This window comes from Mirounga leonina, unplaced genomic scaffold, assembly GCF_011800145.1.
Source record: "Mirounga leonina isolate KUSES-001 unplaced genomic scaffold, KU_Mleo_1.0 Mir_200, whole genome shotgun sequence".
NCBI classification, from domain to species: Eukaryota; Metazoa; Chordata; class Mammalia; order Carnivora; family Phocidae; genus Mirounga; species Mirounga leonina.
The window spans coordinates 9768727-9792617 of record NW_023270503.1 but is presented as its reverse complement, the minus strand read 5'-3'; the positions used below and the strand labels follow the sequence as shown (position 1 = coordinate 9792617).

Below are 23891 nucleotides of genomic sequence, written 5' to 3'. Positions count from 1 at the left end.
CTGGAAGGCGGCGGAATATAAATTAACCACCACCCCCGCCGCACGCACAGAGAGAACTTCCGTACTTCCATATTCCCTTTTGTCCCCCCACCCCTAACTAAATCGCCCAAGGGAACACAGGTCTCAGCAGCAGGCCCAAACTCTTGGCTCCGGGTGTCAGACGTCGGCGCGGCGCCCCAAACACCTTGCCAAAAAGACCTCTGCAGAGGGAGAGTCAGAGCTGTGGCTTCCCAGAGAGGACGCGAAGCAAAACCAGCTAAGATAAGTAAAATAAACAAGCACAGGTTTACACTTTAAGCCAGGCCCCCAGTGACTTCTTTAATTTCAGCAGGAGCGGAAGCGGAAGTCCCACTGGGATCATAGAGTTCGCTAGTTCCGGTTCCCCGGCCACGTTCGGGGCTAGAGCGCCTCCCCTCCGTCGGCCGTCCCAATCCCGGGCTTCTATTTCCGGGTGCGGCTTCTGTCATAAAGCGGAGGCCTCTCTTCAAACGTGGCGTCGTGGGTCCTTCACGCCTCGCCTGGGGTCCGCGCGCAAGGATAGGCGCGGACACTTGGCAGCCAACAGCTGGAGCCAGTCCTCGCGTACCGGGTCCGCACTGGCACCTCTAACACCTCAGAGCTGGCTGGTTTTTAAGCCCTCACGATTGAGAGCCCCAGATTCGTACCCTCCCGGACTACAGCTCCAGAAGGGAGCACTCCTTTGCCCATACCTGTGCCCCATAGGCATGCTCTGCCCTCACAGGTGCATTTGACAAGTAACCCCTACCCCACATTACCACTTCCACCTTAATTTCTGCCATGTCTGCCTTAATTTCGTTCTTAACCGCCTTAATTTGAGACCCCCCCCCACCCAGTTCTGTAAAAGAGGAGTTTGGGGTCTCTTGCAGAAAGATTACCTTTAAGACTGAGCACCCGTTTGATAACTAAAACAAGTTCATGCTTACTAAAGAGTTTGTGGGCAAAGCGAAACCCAGTACACACAGGAAACTATGGCTGAACATGGGGCTCACATCACAACTGCTTCTGTGGCGGATGACCAGCCATCCATCTTTGAGGTGGTAGCACAGGACAGTTTAATGACAGCCGTGAGACCTGCTCTTCAGCATGTGGTCAAGGTAAGGTATTAATTCTCGGAAAGGTTTTAGGGACGACTGGGTAAAAACCAAACCAATAATTTGAGTTTATTTGGTTGCCTAGGTTTTGAAATTGCCAATTAACATATAATTCATATCCTATGATTTAACGGTTATTGAGTCCCTGTTATGTGTAGAGCCCTGTACTGCATACCCAGCACTTCAGGGAGGACAGGGCAGACCCCCAAAAGAGGTGACTAGTTTAAGCCGAACCTATCAGAATTCAGAGGGAAAAAAAAAGGAAATGTGAATACAATGCAGAGTAATTATGAAATGGAATGAAATTCATTTATTAATTTACTCTGCTTTAGGTTCTCGCAGAATCAAATCCTGCCCGCTATGGCTTCTTTTGGAGGTGGTTTGATGAAATCTTCACCCTGCTAGATCTTCTGCTCCAGCAGCATTATCTGTCTAAAACCAGTGCTTCATTTTCTGAAAATTTTTATGGCTTAAAGCGCATTGTGATGGGGGACACACACAAGCCTGAGAGATTGGCCAGTGCTGGTCTCCCAAAGAAGCAGCTTTGGAAGTCAGTTATGTTCCTGGTTCTTCTTCCCTACCTGAAAGTGAAGCTGGAGAAGCTGGTTTCTAGCCTCATAGAAGAGGATGAGTATTCTATCCACCCCCCTTCTTCCCGCTGGAAACAGTTTTATAGAGCCTTCCTGGCAGCCTACCCATTTGTTAACATGGCATGGGAAGGCTGGTTTTTTGTACAACAACTTCGATACATCCTAGGAAAGGCTCAGCATCACTCACCATTGCTGAGGCTGGCTGGAGTTCGGCTAGGTCGACTTACAATTCAGGATATACAAGCTCTGGAGCACAAAGCAGCTGAAGCCAGCATGATGCAGCAACCAGCCAGGAGGTAAGGCTTTAACATTTCCCAAAATCTTTCACAAAGAAATTCTAAAATCTTAACCTAATTTTATGAAACTCACCTTCCTCAGTGTACTTTGAGGTATTTCATAAACCACAGAAAAATTCTTGTGTTCATAAAACAAGAGTTGCCATCCTGGTAACCTTCCTCATCATACTAGCTACATTTTTATGCATGCTTGCTGTGTGCCAGGCCCTGTGCTAGCTGTCTGCTTTACATACATTATCTCAATCCTCCTCACAACTCAGTGAAATAAATTCATTACCTCGTTTAACACCTGAGGAAACTAAGACCTAATAGCTAAGTACCTTGCCAAGACCACATAGCTAGAAGGTGGCAGAATGGAGATTCGAGCCAGATCAACAGTTCTCAAGACCTTCTAGTTAGTGTTTGTGTTCTCCTACAAGTTCAAAAATATATTCCTCAATATTGCTATTTTTTGTTAAGTGAGTTGTTTCTTTTTCTGGACTATCTTACACACACACACACACACATTTATCAACGTCACACTAATTTCTTTCTCAAAACGCAAAAACAAAACCCTCGTCATTAAATACAAAGTTTAGCTCCTATACTCCCAAAATACTGTAGATCAGAAAAAGGAAATCGTTTAGAATAGATACTAAAGGAGACAGTGCCAATCTAGCAACTACTCAGTCTCCAAACTGAATCAGTGATTCTGATGAAAAGTTTAAGAGGTACATTTATATTAGTCATTCTGTGATCATACCTAAATAAAGTTTCTCCTTTTGCCTGCTTGTTCTATTCCCCCACCAGTGTTGGTGAGAAGATAAAATCAGCTCTGAAAAAAACTTTGGGAGGTGCTGCCTTATCCCTCTCTACTGGCCTTTCTGTGGGAGTATTCTTTCTGCAGTTCCTTGAGTGGTGGTACTCATCTGAAAATCAAGAAACCATCAAATCACTGACTGCCCTGCCTACTCCACCACCACCTGTACACCTAGATTACAATTCCGATTCTCCTCTGTTACCCAAAATGAAGACTGTGTGCCCACTGTGTCGCAAAACCCGGGTGAATGATACTGTTCTTGCCACCTCTGGCTATGTGTTTTGTTACCGCTGTGTATTTAATTATGTAAGGAGTCACCAAGCTTGTCCCATAACAGGTTATCCAACAGAAGTACAACATCTAATTAAACTGTACTCCCCTGAGAACTGAAAGGGATTAGGATTTTATCTCACAACAAAATTATTGCACTATAAGGCTGAGAAACTGATTTTCAGCACAGTACATAGCATTGAGTCTTCTCATCCCCAATTCGTAATTATATGAACTTTACACAACTAGAATTGACCCTGAATGACATGTGTGTTAACGGTGCCAACACCACTCCCCCCAGTAGAAAATTCACATATAACTTTTGACTCCCCCAAAACTTAACTACTAACAGCCTACTATTGACCGGAAGCCTTACTGCTAACATCAACAATCAGTTAACACATATTCTGTATGTTAGATGTATTATATACTGTATTCTTGCAGTAAAGCTAAAGAAAATACTAGGAAAGTCATAACAGAAAATGCATTTATAGTACTGTACTATAAAAAAAATCCATATATAAGTGGACCCACACAATTCAAATCTGTGTTCAAGTATCAGCTGTATATGGATTCTTTAAAAGGATATATCTATTGATCTAAACCTTTTAACCTGCTCTCTAGACTCCTACTTAAGAGTTTAGCAAGCTGGTTAGAATAAGAGAATCAGGATTGACAGGGGACATGAAGGTCAGTGTAGAGGAAGTGGATGAAAGAGGATAGTACAGAAGCTTTTCCTCAAAGAACAAGAGGTATAGAAGCTCTCAGGAAAAACCCAAGTTAGACCTTATAAAAGTGGGTGATGGGGAAGCAGCCCTTGAGAAAAGAAAGCATTTATCTGCCTATGAGGAAGAGACTTTATCAGTTTGCAAACAATGTGAAATATGGACCTGCTCTTTACAGAAATACTTAGAAACAGCTTAGAAAAACAAAGCACCTTCCATATACTGTGAGCCACTTGTTAAGTAGCATCTGCTATAGTGTATCAACTTTTAAGATTCCTTTATGAGCCATACATATCTTTTCTTGGGCAACTTGTTAAAGAAAAATAGGGGTTGAACGTATATAGAGAGCAGTCTGAAGATTTCAGTGTGAAAGCAAAACGAATAAGCAATCAAGAGATGACAATATACTGATTTAACTTTGTGCAAAAGAATCTTTTAATAGACTCTTTCTTCTTGCTGTTAAGAGTTTGCTAAATGGGCACGAATTATTCTGGCTATTACTAAGTTTCTGTGAAATGCTTAAGTAAATTTTAAGAATAAATGTTTTTGGCAAAGAGTCATTCCAAGTTGTCATGATTATGTGGAAACAAACATTACTTGAGGTGGAGGTGCCTGGGTGGCTCAGTTGGTTAAGCAGTGTCCAACTCTTGGTGTCGGCTCAGGTCATGATCTCAGGGTCTCGAGATCAAGCCACACGGTGGGCTCGACCGCTCAGCATGGAGTCTGCCTGGGATTCTCTCTCTCCCTCTGCCCCTCCCCTGGTTTGCCCTCTCTCTCTCTCTCTCTCAAATAAATAAATCTTAAAAAAAAAATTACTTGAGGTGTTTAAAGTACATTTTTCATTCAGACCACCTTTGACTTTGAGGTATTTTTGTATTGACATTTTGCTTTTTTTTTTTTTTGCTAATCCAATACTTGCAGGAAAAAACCTCTACTGCAACAGCAAGAATTCAGCTTTATGTGAAAGACCCTGTATTAGAAATACTACAGAAACACTTAAGTTGCTTATGTAGTAAAATTCATGCCAGTGGATTGTCAGGTTGGTGAAAATATATGGGTAGAGGAAGGATGAAAATAACTTAAGTGCCTCTGCTGAGACAGGTGTTTTCTAATACTTTAACTCATTTAGCAATTCAAAGCATATTTTCTGATAGTGCAAAGTTGATAAAATTAAACTTTGAAATGGAATAACCTATGGATTTGAAAATATTAACATTCTTCTGTACCATAAAAAGAATATAATGGATATTTGTTAAAGTTCTTGTTAAATTGCAAGATTGTACCAAAACAAACACCATAGTTAATTAAACAAACATTTTTAATACAGTAATAAGTCAATAAGAAAACTGAACCAGATTCAGGATTGAAAGAAGGTAGACCTCCACGAAGATATCAAAGCCAGATTTTTCACCTCAACCTAAGAAGGAAAACATGAGAAAGTATCAGCAACTCAAAAGACTATAAAAGAAACACTCTTATACATAATAAAATCAGTATCCAAATAGATGAGAACATTCCAATGTGGAAAAACCACAACCACAATCAGCTCAGAGAGAAGATTAAGGAATCATACCCTGGTCAGAGCCAGAACTGAGGCAATGGCAATACCAGGTCAGACTATACTTCACTCATCATCGCATCATTGCATTTCACATCCTTATATACCTAAGCGCGGTCCAACATTATTTTCACATCCAAGACGACTTAGGTTAACTTACGAAAAAAATAAAGGCTTCTATATAGTTAAGTTTCAACCATGGACTTTTAATAAGTATTTCATTTTCCACTATGCTTGCTTTAAAGACTCGGCTGTACAAAAAAGCAAACTTGAACAAGTTTTGGTTTGGAGGAGCTTTTTTGTTTTTGAAATAGAGGAGTGGAGAAGCATTTATGGTTCAAAAACTTTTTTTAATGATCCCAACATCATGCATGACAAAATTCCAAAGATGTCTGTGAAGGGATTTATAGTCTAATTCTAAAGCAAAAGCTTTAGAAAAGATTTTCTACTAAATTCCATTATAAAGTAAACTCCTGTTCATTTAATATACAATTTGATTTACAATTCTGCCAATAAAGATAAAAAGTATAGTCATAAAGTTTTTTTACTGGAATCTTCTATCTTAAGAGTGCTAGACCCAGGGAGGCTATGTGTTGCTAAAGGTCCACAGCAAATTAACAGTAGAGCTGGAAAGAGAACAGAGGTCTGAATACCAGATTTATATTTTTCCACTACCAGCTAAATATGAGGTTTACTTTCATTTTTCTCCAGACCATTGGCAAGATAACAGAAGCAATGCAGGGGCGCCTGGCTGGCTCAGTCAGTGGAGCATGGGACTCTTGATCTTAGGGCTGTGATTTCGATCCCCACCTTGGGTGTGGAGATTATGTAAAATCTTAAAAAAAAAAAAAAGGTAATGCAAAAGTCTAGATAATTCACAACCTGGATAATCGATTTCTGAATAAGAAAGTTGACTGCATTTCATTTATTCTAAATGACACACTCTGGTGGTATGCTATCACCGACATGGAAAAGTACTTGGGTCACAATGTCATCCTCCCCAGACTATCAGCACGGTATTGTCTGTATCTAAGTAACAATTCTGGAGACAGCATATGCTTCCTTCAGCCATCTATAAATGTCAATAGATTGATAGTCCTTAGTTAAAAACTGGCAGCTGTTGTTCTGTGTTGGCCATTCAGCAACTAAACTCCATAAAAAGAGAGAAACTAACAAAGTACCTGTTTTACAGGGGTTATGATTGATCCGTTAGCTCATCACCCTCTACAGGTGAAGTACATGTTATAAATGAGAAAACAGGGGCACCTGGGTGGCTCAGACCGTTAAGCGTCTGCCTTCGGCTCAGGTCATGATCCCAGAGTCCTCGGATGGAGCCCCACGTTGGGCTCTCTGCTCAGTGGGAGCCTGCTTCTCCCTTTCCCTGCCTTCCCCCTGCTTGTGCTCTCTGTCAAATAAATAAATAAAATCTTTAAAAAAAAAAATGAGGAAAACAGAGGCTCAGAGAAACTTAACTTTGTCTAAAAGCATGAAACTGTCTAAAAGCAGAGCTCCAAGTGAGCTCCCACCATACACAGCAAGCACACATCCCTAGTTCTCTTCCTCAGCACACTTTGCTCCATCTGGAGTGCCTCCCCCAACCCTTGCAATCTGGCGAACGCCTAATTATATAACCCTACTCAAACGTCACCTTCTCAGTAAAGTGGTCTCTAACCCCCAGTCATCCTCTCTTCTGACTCTCACAGCACTTCTCCCCACGCATCACATGTCACTTATTCACCCACGCACATCCCCCACATCCGCCTATCCCACCAGCCCCACGACACTGAGTTCCTACAGAACCAGGGCAGTGTCTTACTGGCCTTTGCATCCATTACACTCAGAACGGTGCCTGGTACATAGGACGAAGGTCAATAAATGAACGTTTAATTCAGTCAATGGGCGACCCTCCCTCCTAAACCTTACCTTCCTCGATTATAATATACATCAGCACAAAAATAAAGCCAACTTACCTCCAACATTGCAGGTGGGTAAGGAACATACCTCAAGCATCTCTAAGCCCTCCCTCCCCAAGCTTCTACCTCATGGCTGTCTCCATAGCGCTCGGCGCAGGACCAGTGCTTACATACAGTGGACCCTCCACAAAATGATGATAATAAAGTCCAACCCCCAACTTCAGCAAAGACTGAGAGGAGCCGTTCTTGCGGGGAAATACAAGTAAGGCCGAAGCCAGGGCATAAACCAAAGTCCCAGACAGGAGTCCACAGCCCGCTTTCTGAACTCCTCAAGCTCCTCCGCCCTATCTCAGGTGGCCTGCAAACACTGATGGCGGCCGACCCTCGGCCTTTTGGTCCCCGGCTACACCCGGTCCCGGTCCTGCTTCCCGCTTCCCGCTTCTCGCCGGCCTCGGCCTTGCGGCCCCGCCGGCGTCCCCTAGCCCAGTAAAGCCCTCATGGAGCAACCAATCCTACGGCCTCCAGCGGGTCACGTGGGCAACAGCCTTTGTCGGGATGGGTGAGAGGAGCAGCCAATCGAAGGGCGAGGCTAACCTCAGGGGGTAGAGCGGGCGGAGAGGCGGAAGCGCCCTTCGCGTGGCTTCCTCGCGTGGGGTCTTCGTCCCCAGACTAGTTCGTTTCCAGGCTCTGAGCGGTTCCTGCCTGCCTCCGTTGCCGGTGCTTTGCTTCACAACTGCAAAGGGCATCCGAGAGAGTTGTGCCTTGGATTTCCGGGAAGAATCGATTCAGATAGTGATCCAACGGGATTTACTGCGCATGTCCGATTCCCGCGGGAGGGCTAGGGATCAGGGTGGACGGTGGAGGAATAGGTCTTTCTCGGACCAGGGAACTCTTTGGCTGGACGCTTCCTAAATAAGCAGGAGGTGCCACACGAAAAGTGCAGCTAAATACCAAAGAAATGCGCAGGAAAGACTTCCTGGGAGATGCGGCATTTGATCTGAGTCTTGAAAGATGGATAGGTTTTAAAAATTAGGAGATTCTGGAAGAAGGAATAATTTAACGCCCGAATTAAATGAGAAAGCGTGGGGGAACTTACAAATTTAGGGAAAGTCGAAAAAGTGTGTTTCAAAATTCGGTGAGTTAGAAACACCAGGAGGAAATTTAACAATATGTGTCCTAGAGCATCAAAGACAACAGAAACCCAAAAATGTCTGGGGCACATCCCAGACATACTGAATCAGACATTCTGGGATTGGAGCCCAGGCAGATGTATTTTTAAGAGGTGTCGCAGGGATGATTATGATTTACACCGAAGTTTGAGGAGCACTGTTAGTGTTAAAGAAAGGGGGTGGTAGGAGATTTGAAAGACAAATCAAGACTTTGTCAAGGATGGTGGCTTGCTGGCTATGTGGATTACACTACTCTGGTGGAAGTGGGAGATTTGAAGATTTCAGAGTCAGAGGAGATCGGTGGTCAGAGCTCTACTTTAGAAAATTATATGCAACTGTTTTTAAATAGATCAGAGGAAGCAAAGTGAAAGAAAGGGAGCTATTGCAAGTGATTGCAATGAGCTAGGTGGCCTATGAAAGGCAGGTGAGGAATGTGATGAGTGTCAGCTAGGGATGGGTAGAAGGTGTCAACCTAAATAGGGAAACTGAGGCAAGGTCAAAATTGTCAAAAAGATGAGTTTATTCAGGAATAGCAGAGGAGTTGCAGTTCAAGACATGCAAACTGTAGCAAACTACAGTGAGTCCCTTGAGGGTTTGGGGTAGGCTGTATTTATGGGCAGGGAATGCAAGGAGGAGAAAGCTCAGTTAGAGTCTGTTAAAATAAAAAACAAAGGGAGACCAGCTTTGAAAATTCACCAAGCAGACAAAACCAGTCCGGTCATACAAACAAAACTCAATCCAGCTCGTTTTACAAGATCAACCCCACCTGGGTCATTTCTTGTTCATACCTCTGGAAACCACAAGCAAAACTTCCTAAGGTTGATATGAGGCAACCCCTGACCAACTCCCTATCGTTGAAGACAATTCCAATACCAGTTTTCTGTAAACCACGCATCTATGGGAAATGAGTTTCTCAGTCCTTAAGTTTTATTTCCCTGCAGGCACATGTGTGAGATTCTTCATTTTATATCTTCTGGTTCCATTTTAGATGCAATTCTTTCACAAAGGACATGAAGAAATAAAAGGGAAGAATGGAGAAAAATGGAGTGTCTTCTGTACCAGACCTATTAAGGATTTCCAATGTACTTTAGAGACATGGGAGGTTAGACAGTGAAGATAATGGGTCTTTGCATGTGCTATTTTTTCTCCCTGGTTTTCCCTTCCTTCCCCATCTCTCCCTCTCAACCAGGTACATTCTCACTTGCAGGTTCCAACCCACATACCATCACATTTATGAAATCTTATTCTCACACGCATAGTTATTGTCACTCCTCAGAACACCTGGAGCAGACTGTTCATCCGTTGTTAGCGCTCCCGAGTGGCACTAGGGTATAGTGGCCATGCATGTGGACTACATTTGCAAGCTGTTCTAAGAGCTGAATGAGCACATAGAGAATGCATAGTACATAGAATGCTCACCTGATGTTATTATATATGTCACACTGCAATGAGTTAATACATGTTTTCCCTCTCTAGATTGTGAGCAGGACATGTGTCTCATTCTGGCTAACAGTAAGGCTGCATAGCAGAGTGATGGTAAATGAGATTTGGAATTAGATCGACAGGAGTTCAAATCCCAGCTCTGTTACTTACTAGGTGTGTAGCCTTGAGCTTTACTTCCCTGAATTCAGTTTCTTCATTTATAAGATGGTGAAAATAATGCATGTCTTACAAGTTGTTATGAGGACAATTTGAGACAATCACAGTTGCATATCTGGCCCAAAGAATGCAGTCACTAAATGGCAGGTTTTATTGTGATGTGTAGCCCAAGAGCATAGCATCACGTACAGAACACAGTAAGTGCTTCATAATTGCTTATCAAATGAAAAATTGCCATTAAATGCCAGGCACCACACTAAGCTCTTTATGTACATCATCTCATTTCATTCTCACAAGAATTGTACTGAGAAAGGGCGCCTGGGTGGCTCAGTTGGTTAAGCGACTGCCTTCGGCTCAGGTCATGATCCTGGAGTCCCGGGATCGAGTCCTGCATCGGGCTCCCTGCTCAGCGGAGAGTCTGCTTCTCCCTCTGACCCTCCTCCCTCTCGTGCCCTCTCTCATTCTCTCTCTCGCAAAAAAAAAAAAAAAAAAGAATTGTACTGAGAAGGCACTATTACCATTTCCAATTTACACAGAAAGCATCTGAGGCTTAGATTTGCATAACCAAGGTCTCAAAGCTGGTAAGTGTCAGAGCAAGGATTTCAACATCTTTGGTGATCAAAAAAAAAAAAATAGCCGATTGAATGAGAGAATGAAAGTTAAGAGACTTACCCAGAGTCAGTTAGTGGTGAGGGAGAGCCAGCACCATTGCTCTTGGTCAGTGTGCTCTCCGTAGTCTTGGAACCATCTCTGTGAATGAACTGAGAGTAGATGGAGGCCAGTATTTGGCAATTTGTGTCTAGTATGTGCAAAGGCTATGTCCTAACTACCCCTGTTGATAAACTGAAGTGCTTAGTGAATAAACACATCTTAAATAAATTGGAGGCTCTAGTGTTTAGCCAACTGGCAACAGCACGACCAGATCTCTTTCCCAAAAACTAAGAAAAAGTACCGTCCAAGCTACTGATTTCAGGTTGTTTTGTATCATGGACATTTGCATTGAGGTTATTAGAGTCAGGATGTGAGATCCTCTCTGGCATGATAACCTAACCATTCACATCCAGGGGGGCTTAACTTAGGAAATTCAAAGAAGAAGGAAGAGAAACTCACTGTGCTCATTATTTACATTATCCCTCCTCCCAGTTTGGTTCCCCAAAGTGAAAAAGAAGGAAGAGGAAGAGTAGGAGGAGAAGAAGAGGGGCAGGGAGGAGGAGGAGACAATCCAGTTCCTAGTTTTCCTGCCCAAATAATGTTCTTCTTGTTCACTGGGAAGGAAAAGGGAGATGTTTAGGTAGATTTCTGATTTTGAAGACTTCTAAACAATCCCAAATCCCAAACTTGAAAGGCAGCGGAAGGAGTATGAGCTTTTGTAGTAGGCAGACCTGGCTTTAAACCCCTACTCTTCCACTTACTGGCCGTGTAACCTTAGTCTCCGTGTGGTATGCCACACTCCCTTCTTGACCCCTTGCACCCCAAAGCACATGTCCAGTAAATGACGGTCATTATTATCTTTCTAAACATAAGTAATATCAGAAGGATTTCAGTGTGAGAGTGAGGCTGAGAGTTAAGGCAGGTGACAGAACTAAAAGTGAGACTGAATTTGGAGGTGAAGTGAGTGAAAAAGCCAAAAGCAGGCCTTTGGAGTTTATTATGTTGCCGTGCTGATGGTACATCATAGCATCTGTTCTGTCTTCTATCCTGGAACCTCTATTCAGCCAAACAGGTACAAAGGGTAATGCCAGCAAAGCAGAAGCAGGTAGGAACAGTAACCTCAGTTAATTTAAAAAACTAGGAACGTCCAGAAACCTACTTGAGAATGCCACGTCATGATAAACTGAAACAGACACACAAAGTTGTTTGATGGTATGATTTAGAGGGAGGGAAGTATATTCGTTTCCCTTGGCTGTTGTAACAAATTATCACAAACTTGGTTGCGTAAAACAGAAATGTATTCTTTCACAGCCAGAAGTTTGACATCAGTTTCACATGGCAGAAATCAAGGTGCTGGCAGGGCTGTGCTCCCTCCAGAGGCTCTAGGGGAGAATCCACTTCGCGCCTCTCCCAGCTTTCAGTGGCTGCTGGCTTTCCTTCTCTTGTGGCCACATCACTCGCTGGACTCTGTCTCTTTGGTCACGTTGCCGCCTCCTCCTTTGTGTGTATCACATCCCTTCTGCCTCTGTCTTAGGAGAACACCGGGCTGAACGTAGGGTCCACCCAAATGATCAAGGACAATTCCCTCATCTCAAGATCCTTACTTAATCACATCTACAAAGACCTCTTTTCTTTGTAAGTTAAGACTTACAGGTTCATAATCATAATCTTCAGTTGCTGTATTCAGCCTACTACAAGAAGCTTGCTCCAATTTTTTTTTACATTTTACTTTATTTTTAAAGATTTTATTTATTTATTTATTTGAGAGAGAGAGACAGAGACAACAAGAGAGCACAAGCTGGGAGGAGAAGGAGAAGCAGACTCCCTGCCAAGCAGGGAGCCCTACTCTGGGCTTGATCCCAGGAGCCCCGGGGCCGAAGGCAGATGCTTAACCACTGAGTCACCCAGGTGCCCCAGAAGCTTGCTCCAATTTAACCATCATCCCTAAATGGGATAACTCTCTCATCTGTTTGTTTGTTTGTTTTCATTTAATTCGGTTGTTTTAATTATAAAAACAATTGATGTTCAGTGTAGACATTTGAGAAATACAAAAAAAAGTTAAAGAAAAACAAAAAGGAAAGGAAAAGAAATTAGATAAAAAATCATGTGTACTCCTCTCACCCAGGAAAAGCCAGCCCCTCACCAATGAGCATTTTTCTAGGCTGGGTCTTATACCCAACAAAAAAGGAAGAACAGGAAAAAGAAGATAAAGGTAAATAGGATAGAACAAGTGATTTGGAGGCTAATAGATAGGCTGGTAATTCTCATAACGGATATGTACAGGGGAGCCTAATTTAAAATAAATGTAGAACTACGAAATGATTAAATGACATTACCTGGGGCAGGAGAGGCCTAAGTGCGGATATGCGGACATGACACTCTGTTTTCAGAGGTGGGAAGGTTAGCTTTGGCCCCTCACTCTAAAACCCCTGAATGTGTCCATTACCACTTCATTCACTCCCAGAGGTCAGAGCCTGGCTTGCTAATCTGTCCTGTCATAGGCTTTTCTCGAGTCCTTATCAGCCTTCCTCAGTGCGTCAATGTTATGAAGACTAGGGGAGTCTGGCAGAGTCCCTGCTCCTCCCAGGGTATATATCAAAGGGCAGCAGGAGCTGTGACAGAAGGCAAATATTCAGACCAGAGCCAGATGTGGAACTGAAACAGCAAGAGGAAAAGCAAGAGTATCAGGTAAAAAAAGTGTTTTTTTTTAATCTCATCCATCTCAACTTAGGGGTAATTTATGTCTGAGAACACAAAGGGCTTAGTAAAAGAGTAGCTCACTTGTAAACTTGTAAAGGACAGCGAGTGAGAAATTTGGGGAAGTTTAGAAAGGATGTTCGTATGGAGCTAGAATCTCAGAAAACTTTGTATCTATCATATTCGTTGTCAGCATCCAAGTAGCATCAATGAGACTTGGCAGTCCGGAGAGTATAGGTCTGCTAGTTCAAAGGCAATTTGATTTGTTCTGTGGGCCCCAGCCAGTGGAAATTATAGGGAGACAAATTACAGTTGAAAAATCAGGAAGCCATTTCAAACAACTGTCAGAAAATAGAAGGGTCTAATTTGAGAAGTACTGAGTTAGTGGTTGCTGGAGGTGTTCAAGCAGTTGCTGGAAAGCAATTTGTTGGGAGTTGGGAATATTATAGAGAGGACTTAAGAATCAGACAAATGGGGGCACCTGGCTGGCTCAGTCGGAGGAGTGTGTGACTCTTAATCTCGGGGTCATGAGTTCAAGCCCTATGTTGAGTATAGAAATTACTTTAAATAATTTTTAAAAAGAGAATCAGATGAATGGTTAGGCCAGAAGATCTTTACAGCTCCTTCCAACACTTCTGTGATCTTATTATATCAATTGAATGTTATCAGAAATTTCTCTAAGAGCCATACTTTTACATTTACCTAGAGAAGATGCTCCTGTATGAAAAAACAATTCATCATGTTAATTCTGGTTTGCCTGGAAGAGTGAGAAGGCAACCAAGAGCAAACTAATGGCAGAGGAGGGTAGCCGTCCTGTGGGATGCCTGCTTTTTTCCCCTTGGTGGGTACAAACAACACCCACATGGCCTCTGCTTGGCAAAAATCAACAGAAGAAATGGCTCTCTTTTCCTAAAGGAAGAATTTTGATTTTGATTTGGGTTAGTAAATATTTTGTTTTGCAATTAACAAAAGCTCAGGGGGTTGTTTCTGAAACATTTGCTGCAGAGCCCTGATTTCAATTTGGGTGGCTGTTCTCTGGTCTGTGAAGCAAAAAGGAGATTGACCACAGTTTAATGACTATGTCCCAAAGTCTCAGTTCTCTTCTACACCTTAGAGGTTCCCACGGCACAGGGCAGAACTATTGAGGAGGGAAAGAAAACTCCTGCCCCTACCTCGCACTGTGTATGAAGAAATGTATTTTTAGAAGAAGCATTGAGGAGGGTGCCTGGGTGGCTCAGTCGGTTAAATGTCTGCCTTCAGCTCAGGTCATGATCCCAGGGTCCTGGGATCGAGCCCTGCATCAGGCTCCTTACTTAGCGGGAGGCCTGCTTCTCCCTCTCCCACTACCCCTGCTTGTGTTCCCTCTCTCGATATGTCTCTCTCTGTCAAACAAATAAATAAAATCTTAAAAAAAAAAAAAATATATATATATATATATATAAAGAAGCGTTGAGGAGTCACACTGATTTCTGCATTTGGTATCAATAGACATTCTTTCAGGAGTAAAATTTTTTAATTGTATAAAATAGGGCATAAGGAAAACCAAATTTTATGGGTTTTTTTTATAGCAAGATCTTCTACCTCACATATACCTCAGGACTATCCTCCCTTAGTTCTCTATTGCCTTCCTTCCTTTCCTCTGAATTATAAATAGGAGCATCTTCTGGTTTCAACCTCTGTTTCTGCATATTTTCTAATAACTTGCTTTGGCTCCCATGCCAACCTATGCCCTTTAGATCTGGGCTCACTGTTGCCACTTCCTGATTTTAAATAAAAAACAACTCAAAACTTCAGCAATGTAACTTTTCCATGATGGCAAAATATTCAGCATTCATCTTCATCTACGCCTGTTCATGCTGGAAAGGCTTGGGGTCTTGGCAAAGTTGTTAGAGAACGGTAATATCAAAGATTATCTCCAATGCTGAAATGTATCTCCAATAATTTATGACTTCGAAGAAAATATTGTAATCTCTGGGATTCTTGTTAACGTAGAAACCACGTTTCTGTCCAGGTTATTTACTGGAACCTCTTTCTCTTACCGTTTGGACCACAGAGTGGCTGCTAGGATGGCCGGCCTCCAGACCAACATGGAAATGCTCTACCCCGAGACAGTTGTACACGTGGGCAGGGTGAATTTTGGAGAAGAGAACAGGAAGAAGATGACCAATAGCTATCTGAAAAGAACCGAGAATAAGAAAATCATCCAGGCCACGTGTGCCCTGTTAAACTCTGGAGGGGGTGTGATCAAAGCAGAGATTGATGATAAAACCTACAGTTACCGATGCCATGGGCTGGGACAGGATCTGGAAACTTCTTTCCAACAGCTCCTTCCTTCCGGTTCACAGAAATACCTTGACTACATGCAGCAGGGGCATGATCTCCTAATTTTTGTGAAGTCCTGGAGCCCAGATGTTTTCAGCCTCCCCCTCCGGATTTGCAGCTTGCGCTCCAATCTCTACCAGAGAGCTGTGACCTCCACGGTCAACCTGAATGCTGGCAGTGCTCTGGAGCTCCTCAGAGAGAAGCAGTCTAGAGCCCAAAGAGGGAGATTGGGAGTGAAGGAGCTGAGTTCTCAGAAAGTTCCCGACAGAGACATTCAGGAAGAGGAAGACATGAGGATTTCTGCCTCAGAGTTGTTTCAAAAGGACAAGCTCACATATAAGGAGAAACTCAATTTTACCGAGTCAACCCATGTGGAGTTTAAAAGGTTCACCACCAAAAAGATTGTCCCCCGGATTAAAGAAATGCTGCCTCATTATGTTTCTGCATTTGCCAACACCCTCGGGGGATACCTCATTTTTGGGGTCGATGATAAGAGCAAAGAAGTGTTTGGATGTAAGAAAGAAAAAGTGAACCCTGACTTGCTGAAAAAAGAAATAGAAAACTGTATAGAAAAGTTGCCAACGTTCCACTTCTGCTGTGAGAAGCCACAGGTGCATTTCACTACCAAAATCTTGAATGTGTACCAGAAAGACGTCCTGTACGGCTACGTCTGTGTGGTTCAAGTAGAGCCCTTCTGCTGTGTTGTATTCTCAGGGACCCCGGATTCCTGGATCATGAGGGACAATTCTGTCACAAGGCTGACGGCGGAGCACTGGGTGGCCATGATGCTGGGTGTTCAGTCAGGTAAAACCGAAGGAAGTCGTGATCCCCTCCACAGGGAGGAGCCCCTTCTGTGTCCTCTGTGGCTGTTCTCTCAGGTATTTTAGTTGAAGCAGATAAAGCTATTTTGCTTATAAATATTCTCCCATTACAGGGTTTTTTTAAAAAAAATATTTTCAGTTCCAGGGTGCCTGGCTGGCTCAGTCGGTGGAGTGTGCAACTCTTGATCTTGGGGTCGTGAGTTCGAGCCCCACGTTGGGTGCAGGGATTCTTTAAAATCAAATCTTTAAAAAATATGTCTTTTCAGTTCCAAAGACTCAGAATATGAACTCTCTGAGGTCAAGAAATGCTTGGGTGTTAGTCCACTTTGGGAAAGTTTTCCCATCAGCCATGAGTTAGTGAAAGTTCCCTTTTATTCAGGGTAACTGCCTGTTGAAAGAATTTTGCAGGCTGATATCCCTCGTCAAAAACATGCACCGACAGTGTCACTCTAAAAATGGTGTTTGAGAGAAACACTGTTTAAGGATGACTCCACTAATTCTTTTGAGGGAAGCTTGTTGACAAACTTGAATGGTTCCTGTAACATTAGGAGCTAACACCCTTAACCAGTGGGCTTGGGGCACCACCAAGTGGGGGAAAAAAACAATGCAAAAAGGAGATGCTGGGCAGGGGTGGGGGTGGGGGAGGTTGACTCCTAGCGGTTTCACTTCCCTTGCAGTCTGGCTGGAATCAGCCCTGGTGATTTCTAATCAATCCGTAAAGGACTTACAGGCTGAACAAAGCTTATCAGTTTGCCTTCATGGTCAATATGTTTCAAATTTGATAAATGAAGCTGGGATCAAGACTTGAGTGATTTTGCTGGATCATTCTCCTGTCCTCAATTGGAGTTTACTTTTCTCATATACACACACCCCAAACTAGAGATCCTGCCACTATCTATTCCATCTAAGCCTTGAATGGGGGCTTAAACACACTATAACAATATAAAAAAATACTGTGCTTAACTTTTTCTGATTCTACCCCCCTTGCCCACGCTAAGCCTTTCCTCTTAGGGATGACCAGGAATCAGAATATCAGAGTTAGAAGGAAATGTAAGGGTTACCAGCTCACTTTGGCACGGGAGAGAAGATAAGTGACTTGCCCAAGATGAGACACACAGTGACTTAGAAGATGGGTGACCCTGCTGGAGTCCCCAGACTTCCTTTCCTAACCTATGTGAACTGTTTGAGGCATAGAAAGTGTGAGAGTGTCTCAGGCACGATGCACATCTCATGTCAACAGTAGTAAAAGCAATAGAACGAGTTTTCTGGGGTGCCTGGGTGGAGTTGGTTAAGTGTCTTGACTCTTGATTTCGGCTCAGGTCATGATCTCAGTGTTATGAGATTGAGCCCCGTGTGGGCCTCGGTGCTGGGCGTGGAGCCTGCTTAAGATTCTCTCTCTCCTCCCCCTCTTTAAAAAAAAAAAAGAAGAGTTTTCTTTTTTTGTCTGAAACAACTTGCCATGTATTTGCTTAGCAACTTCCAGTTTGGCCACCGACTCCAGCTTTCCCATGAGTGTACCAGCTCCATCAGCACTGGGAAGCCCATCATCTCCCATGAAAGTCCTGGAATTGAAGGGGCCTCTACAACAACGTCTGTTTCCAGGTATTCCCTCTTGATTTCAGCTGAAGGGACTATTTTCTAAAATTCAGTTGCCAGGCACCTGACTGGCTCAGTCGGCACAGCTTGTGACTTGATCTCGGGGTTGTGAGTTTGAGCCCCACGTTGGGCATAGAGTTGATTGATAATAAGTTGGGAGGAATTGGTAGCAATTAGTCCAAGGCTTTCTCCTTAGAGGAGGTCAAATGTAGGATTTAGCAGACATAATGGTCCTGAAATAATAAATATAATGACCCTTGCTTCTCAGTTGTTGTATCCACACTACATTTTTGTGTACTTTGGGGTTTCCAGTCACATATGGCTTTTGTTCTCCAAATTTGAGAGAATTTAGTCTAAATTCCTTAAGTCTATACCATAAGAGAACTGCCCCTGGGCTTTCCAATGAGAAGGAGGTGAGCCATGGGGTCACCTGGACTTTTCCTAAAGCAGAGCTTCCCAAACTGGGCACTATTGACATTCAAGCTGGACAATTCTTTGTTGAGAGGGGCTGCCCTGTGAACTGTTGGATGTTTAGCAGCATTCCTGCCCTCTACTCACTATAGATGCCCATAGCACCTCTCCAGCTATGACAAAAAATATTCCAGACATTGCCATAGGCCCCCCCAGGGGGCAAAATTGCCACAGGTTAAGAATCAATGTTCTGAAGGCAAGTTCTTACTTCCCTAAAGCATCAGGTTCACACACACACACAGAAAAACCCTTAGCAGAAAGGAATACCTTCCTCGCAGGAGTGGACCACTTCCGGTTGAGGAGGGGGTGCTAGCAGGCTTTTCTGTGGAGACTCCTCCCTGTTGCCTTCCCCTGTATGAGAGCTGCCAGAAATGGGAACTTCAGAGTCCTGGCCTGTGAAGAGGCGATACTTTCTTTTTAAGAAAATATTAATTAATTTTTAATTTTAATTCCATTATAGTTAACATAAAATGTTGTATTAGTTTCAGGGATACAATACAGTAATTCAGCAGTTCATATATTACTCAGTGCTCATCAAGATAAGTGTACTCTTAATCCCCTTCACCTAATTTATCCATCCCCCCCCCGCCCACCTCCTCTCTGATAACCATCTGATTATTTATAGTTAAGAGTCCATTTTTCGGTTTGTGTCTTTTTTCCTCCTTTGTTCATTTGTTTTGTTTCTTAAATTCCACATATGAGTGAAATCATATGTATTTGTCTTTCTTGGACTGACTTTTCTCTCTTAGCATTATGCTCTCGAGATCCATCCATGTCATTGCAAATGGCAAGGTTTCATTCTTTTTTATGGCCGAACAATATTCCATTGTATATATGTACCGCATCTTCTCTATCCCTTCATCTATCGGTGGACACCTGGGCTGCTTCCATAGTTTGGCTATTGTAAGTAAAGCTACAATAAACATAGGGGTGCCTATATCTCTTCCTATTAGTGTTTTCGTGTTCTTCGGGTAAATACCCAGTTTTATGATGACTGTATCTCTCTAGATATGTCTCCTGAGGCAAGGGAGACAAAAGCAAAAACAAATTATTGGGACTACATCAAAATAAAGAGGGGTGCTTTCTTTGTACCCAAGGAAACCCACAGTTCCATGGCTAGATTCATTTCTTCCTCTGATGTTGCAGGAATACTTACAATATGCTTTTGTAAATTTTAGTTACTTCTATCTCTTGCATTTTCAGTGACATGGGAAGAGATACAGTTTAAACCAGAATCCCTCTGTAAGAAGCTCTTCTCAGATCATAAAGGACTCAAGGAATTAATGAAGACACAGATATATCCTTGTTCTCAGGGGATTGTGATATTTTCTAGAAGCTGGGCTAGTGATGTTGGCTTAAGGAAAGAACAGGATGTCCTGTGTGATGCTCTCCTCATAGCGGTGAACAGTCCCCTGGTACTCTATACAATCTTAATAAACCCTGGTTGGAATGGAGGGCTTGAGTATGCCCGAAATACTGCTCATCAGTTAAAACAGAAACTGGGAACTGTTGGTGGTTACACAGGGAAAGTGTGTGTTATCCCGAGGCTGATGTACCTGCCCAGCACACAGCATAGCCCTGGTGAAATCCTCGTGCACTACCCCCAATCCTACAGGCTTGCCACCAAGGACGAAGTGGAAGATTTGTTGCAGGCCTTTATCGTAGTCTCACTGTGTTCTCAATCTCTTCTGAGTGACCGGCTGGGCTGTGAATTTTTCAACTTGCTCATAGAGGAGCAGTGTGAGTTGCTTTCAGAGAGCCTTCAGGAGACACGAGAATTGTTCATCCATTGCTTTCCGGGAACCAGGAAGACAGCCCTGGCCATAAAAATCATGGAGAAAATTAAGGATTTGTTCCAGTGCAAACCAAAAGAGATCCTTTATGTTTGTGAAAGTGACTCCTTAAAGGATTATGTGACGTAAGAATTCCACTAGCTCAACACAATAAATATTTTTAGTCTTTTCCGCAGTATCAAAAAAGTTTAATTTGTGTTTTTAGTTTTAAGACTTTGCAATGTATTAGCTGCATAAATGTGAGAGCCCAAACTGTATACACATTTCCAAATGATCAGGTAGTTGAGCTATAAATGGGTACTTTGCAATGCCCAGGCTTAAACATCTCATTACAAATTAGCCAACTATACATCACCTTACGTTTCTCTAACTAGAAACATTTTTTTCCCCTACAATCTCTGGCCTTCACTTTAAGAAAAGAAGAAATAAACTTATTTTGCTTTATATATACTTTTTGCTTGATATTTAATGCTTTAAAGTCATAGAGTATTTTAGTTCATTAGACATGATACCTAACAGGAACTTGAATTTAAATACCATATGATTTTGTTTATAAAATATTTTCATTCGTTTGACTTCTTCTGAACCAACAATTTCAGAAAACATGGAAATCTGCCTCTGATTTAAATCTTCACCTTTCAATTTAGTAAAAGAAATGGCTGTTATACAATCCAACAAATGAGGGCAAACTCATTTTAATTTTTGGTTTGGTTTACTTATTTATTCAATAAATCTTCTCTGGGTACCACTTATATGCTAAGAATGTGTACATTTAGTGTTAGCGGGTAAAAAACATATTGAAGACCCGGCCATAAAGCCTAATAAAGGAGACAAAGAAAAAAATAAGCAATGTGAGTGTTATGCAATTAGTATGATAATAAAGATATGCTTAACTTAGGCTGGAGGTTGGTCAATAAATAGTCACTAGGGAAGAAGATCCTTGGGCATACTCTTAAGAAGTCAGTAGAAGTGGATAAAATGAGGGCTTTTTAAGCAAAGGGCACACAGCAAATGCAAAGGCACATGAGAGAATCAGAATGGTGGGTCTGACTGGGCCAGTGGGGTCGGGGTGGGGGGAATGTGGCAGGTGATGAAGTTGGAAAGGAGGTAGATGCCAAATTGTGGAGGATGTCATAAACTGTGCTGACTATGCATTACAGGTAAGTTTAAAAATATCCCAGTCAAAAGGCAGATTCAACAAGTATCTGTTGAAGCCCAGGATAAGGGGGCTAAGAATAGTGCTTTTCTTCAAGAAGTCTACACAGTCTAAATTGGGAGAGAACATGAGTAGGTGTGATTCAAGGCATAGGGAGTAAAACCCCAAGGACTGTATATGTAAAATCAGGAAATCTGTAGGAATGAGTGATATTAGTTGGATCCAAATTAGAGGAGGCAAGAAACAGCCAAGTTATGTAGCCAAGGTGTATAAATATATGTTTTTTAACAAACTTGGTTATATATACTTATAAATTTATATCTATTTATTATATATATATTAAACATGGTTATTTCTTATATCCTCTAATATGCTGAAACATATTCTAAAGGAACACTGAGCTAAGGAGACACAGTAGCAGTTCCAGAGAGCCATAGCCCAGTAGCTGTTACCCTCTTGACGTGTCACAGAGCTCAGCAACCTCCTGATGCTTTCCTTAGGAAAATCTAGAGAGGCTTTGGTTTTTACTACAAGTAAGTGGGGGAAATAGGACTTGCTTTAGAGGAATTTGTACTAGCTCATACCTCTTTTGCACATAAAATTATGTCTCTAGGGACCTGCTCTCCAGCTCTAAAAAGGACAGAAAGTTAAGAAATGGTAGTAGGAGGCATAAATTATTTTTGAGATTTCCTTTACATGTAATAAGCTTGTCTTCAGGGTTTGCCAAGCAGCAGAAATAGACTAGTAATAGAAATAAAATCTCCTACCTGGGTTCATTTCAAAAAGTTTCACATGCAGATTTAGTTAGATAACCCCAAAGAGTAAGATTTGCAATTACGTATTATTCTCTCTGTCAGGTCACTTGTAAGTAGAGTGGTTTTGTCGTGTTCATGATACCACTGAATCAGTGAACCAGCCTCTAGATGAGAACTAGACTCTGATTCCAACCCACATAGTAATGAATACACGGTGTTCCCTTTGTTTATATGCCTGAAACCTTATTCTCTCTGGCATCCTTACAGCCAACAAACCACCTGTCAAGCTGTGACCCGGAAGACCTTCTTACAAGAGGAGTTCCTAAAGATTAAGCATATAGTGATGGATGAGACTGAGAATTTCTGCAGCAAATATGGAGACTGGTACTTGAAGGCCAGGAGCATCACCCATCCAAAGGTGAAGGGAGCTGGGAGTGAAAACCTTCATCGTGGGATTCTCTGGATTTTTCTGGACCCTTTCCAAGTCCGTCATGCAGATATTAATGGCCTCCCCCCTCCATCTGCTCAGTTTCCTCGAAAGACAATCACCAATGGGATCCACTGTGCTCTAGAAATAGCAATGGTCATGAAAGAAGAAATGAAGAGGATCAAAGCCAATCCACCCTCCAGCATGTCCCCAGACACACTGTCATTGTTCAGGGAAGATGCCTATGAGGAAGCAATGTGTGCCCTGGCCCTGCCTGGGGTGTGTGAGACAGAGACTAACCTGACTATGGAACAGATTGTAAAACGGGTGGCAGAAAGGTGTCACGACCTGTTCCAATGTGGCTATCGGCCCAAAGACATTGCAATTCTGTGCAGGAGAGGGGAGGACAGAGGACGCTACGAGCTTGCCCTGCTAAAAGCAATGGAATTATTTGAAGCCCATGGAGCAACAAAGGTTGCGTTCAGCCAGGCCCCTGGTGTTTGGGGCAGTCACATCATTTTCGACAGTATTCAGCAGTTTTCAGGTCTGGAGAGGAATATTGTATTTGGGCTTAGTCCAGAATGCGCCCTGTCAGAAGAAGCTCATAAGCTCTGCTTTGCCTCACGAGCCATTAAACATCTTTACCTGCTCTATGAAAAGAGGGCAGCTTTCTGAAAATTATTTTAACAATACAGGCAGCCAGAAAGAGCAGAGTCCCTTCTCCCAGGCACTTTCTCACGTATTATCAGTGAGGAGATCAAGGCACAGTAAGTATGGCACGGAACCACAGAAATGTCTCTCGGGAGTGACCCTTCCCTTCTATGTGCTGTCACTGTCCTCTTCCCTGTACAGTCCTAGCAGACTGATGATTGGTCCCCTGCCTCTGGTTTTCCTAGTCCGGTCCATCTTTCAGGGACCAGAGGTTCTCCTTCAATAGAGAACGGAGTATGTGACATCCCCTGCCAATGTATCTGCAGTGAGTCCCCAAAGTCTTCAAGCCAAACCAATTTCCAAGGCTTTCCATTCTACACCCTGACTTACTCCCCCAACACATCCTTTGTTCTATCTCCTTTCCCAATATGTCTAAGGCACCCCAGCCTTGCTGGCCTATGTTGGGAGTGGTAGGTAGGATGCCCTCCAGGCTACTAACTTTGGGTATCTCAAGGGCAAC

General features: G+C 42.7%; 2 protein-coding genes, 1 long non-coding RNA gene and 1 other non-coding gene across 4 annotated transcripts; 2 read left to right on the top strand and 2 right to left on the bottom strand.

Annotated features, from left to right (window-relative positions):
* Positions 1–484: 484 nt before the first annotated feature.
* Positions 485–3204, top strand: PEX12 (peroxisomal biogenesis factor 12). The gene is made up of 3 exons (XM_035026587.1): positions 485–1115; positions 1445–1998; positions 2788–3204. The coding sequence occupies exons 1-3, from the start codon at positions 990–992 to the stop codon at positions 3185–3187; spliced, it is 1080 nt and encodes a 359-aa protein (XP_034882478.1). The 5' UTR covers positions 485–989; the 3' UTR covers positions 3188–3204.
* A 1476-nt stretch (positions 3205–4680) lies between these two features.
* LOC118024626 lies at positions 4681–6690 on the bottom strand. Its single transcript, XR_004683157.1, has 2 exons — positions 6046–6690; positions 4681–5209 (listed from the first exon to the last, which is right to left on the bottom strand). It is a non-coding gene; the product is annotated as an uncharacterized LOC118024626 (long non-coding RNA).
* On the bottom strand, positions 5336–5432 carry LOC118025384. Its single transcript, XR_004683315.1, has one exon. It is a non-coding gene; the product is annotated as a Z30 small nucleolar RNA (small nucleolar RNA).
* Positions 6691–13352: 6662 nt separating the features above from the next.
* Positions 13353–23395, top strand: SLFN14 (schlafen family member 14). Its single transcript, XM_035026585.1, has 5 exons — positions 13353–13370; positions 15391–16505; positions 17996–18124; positions 19793–20507; positions 22561–23395. Exons 2-5 carry the CDS (start codon positions 15446–15448, stop codon positions 23393–23395), a joined length of 2739 nt encoding a protein of 912 aa, XP_034882476.1. The 5' UTR covers positions 13353–13370; positions 15391–15445.
* The last annotated feature ends 496 nt before the right edge of the window (positions 23396–23891 follow it).

What these genes read in the sequence shown, in the direction of transcription:
- SLFN14 (XM_035026585.1), top strand. Translation starts at nt 15,446, where the DNA reads ATGGCCGGCCTCCAGACCAACATGGAAATGCTCTACCCCGAGACAGTT. An exon ending in ACAACAACGTCTGTTTCCAG is followed by an intron (nt 18,125 to 19,792) that starts GTATTCCCTCTT and finishes TTGCATTTTCAG; the next exon opens with TGACATGGGAAGAGATACAG. An exon ending in TCCTTAAAGGATTATGTGAC is followed by an intron (nt 20,508 to 22,560) that starts GTAAGAATTCCA and finishes GCATCCTTACAG; the next exon opens with CCAACAAACCACCTGTCAAG.
- PEX12 (XM_035026587.1), top strand. Translation starts at nt 990, where the DNA reads ATGGCTGAACATGGGGCTCACATCACAACTGCTTCTGTGGCGGATGAC. An exon ending in CTCTTCAGCATGTGGTCAAG is followed by an intron (nt 1,116 to 1,444) that starts GTAAGGTATTAA and finishes ACTCTGCTTTAG; the next exon opens with GTTCTCGCAGAATCAAATCC. An exon ending in ATGCAGCAACCAGCCAGGAG is followed by an intron (nt 1,999 to 2,787) that starts GTAAGGCTTTAA and finishes TTCCCCCACCAG; the next exon opens with TGTTGGTGAGAAGATAAAAT.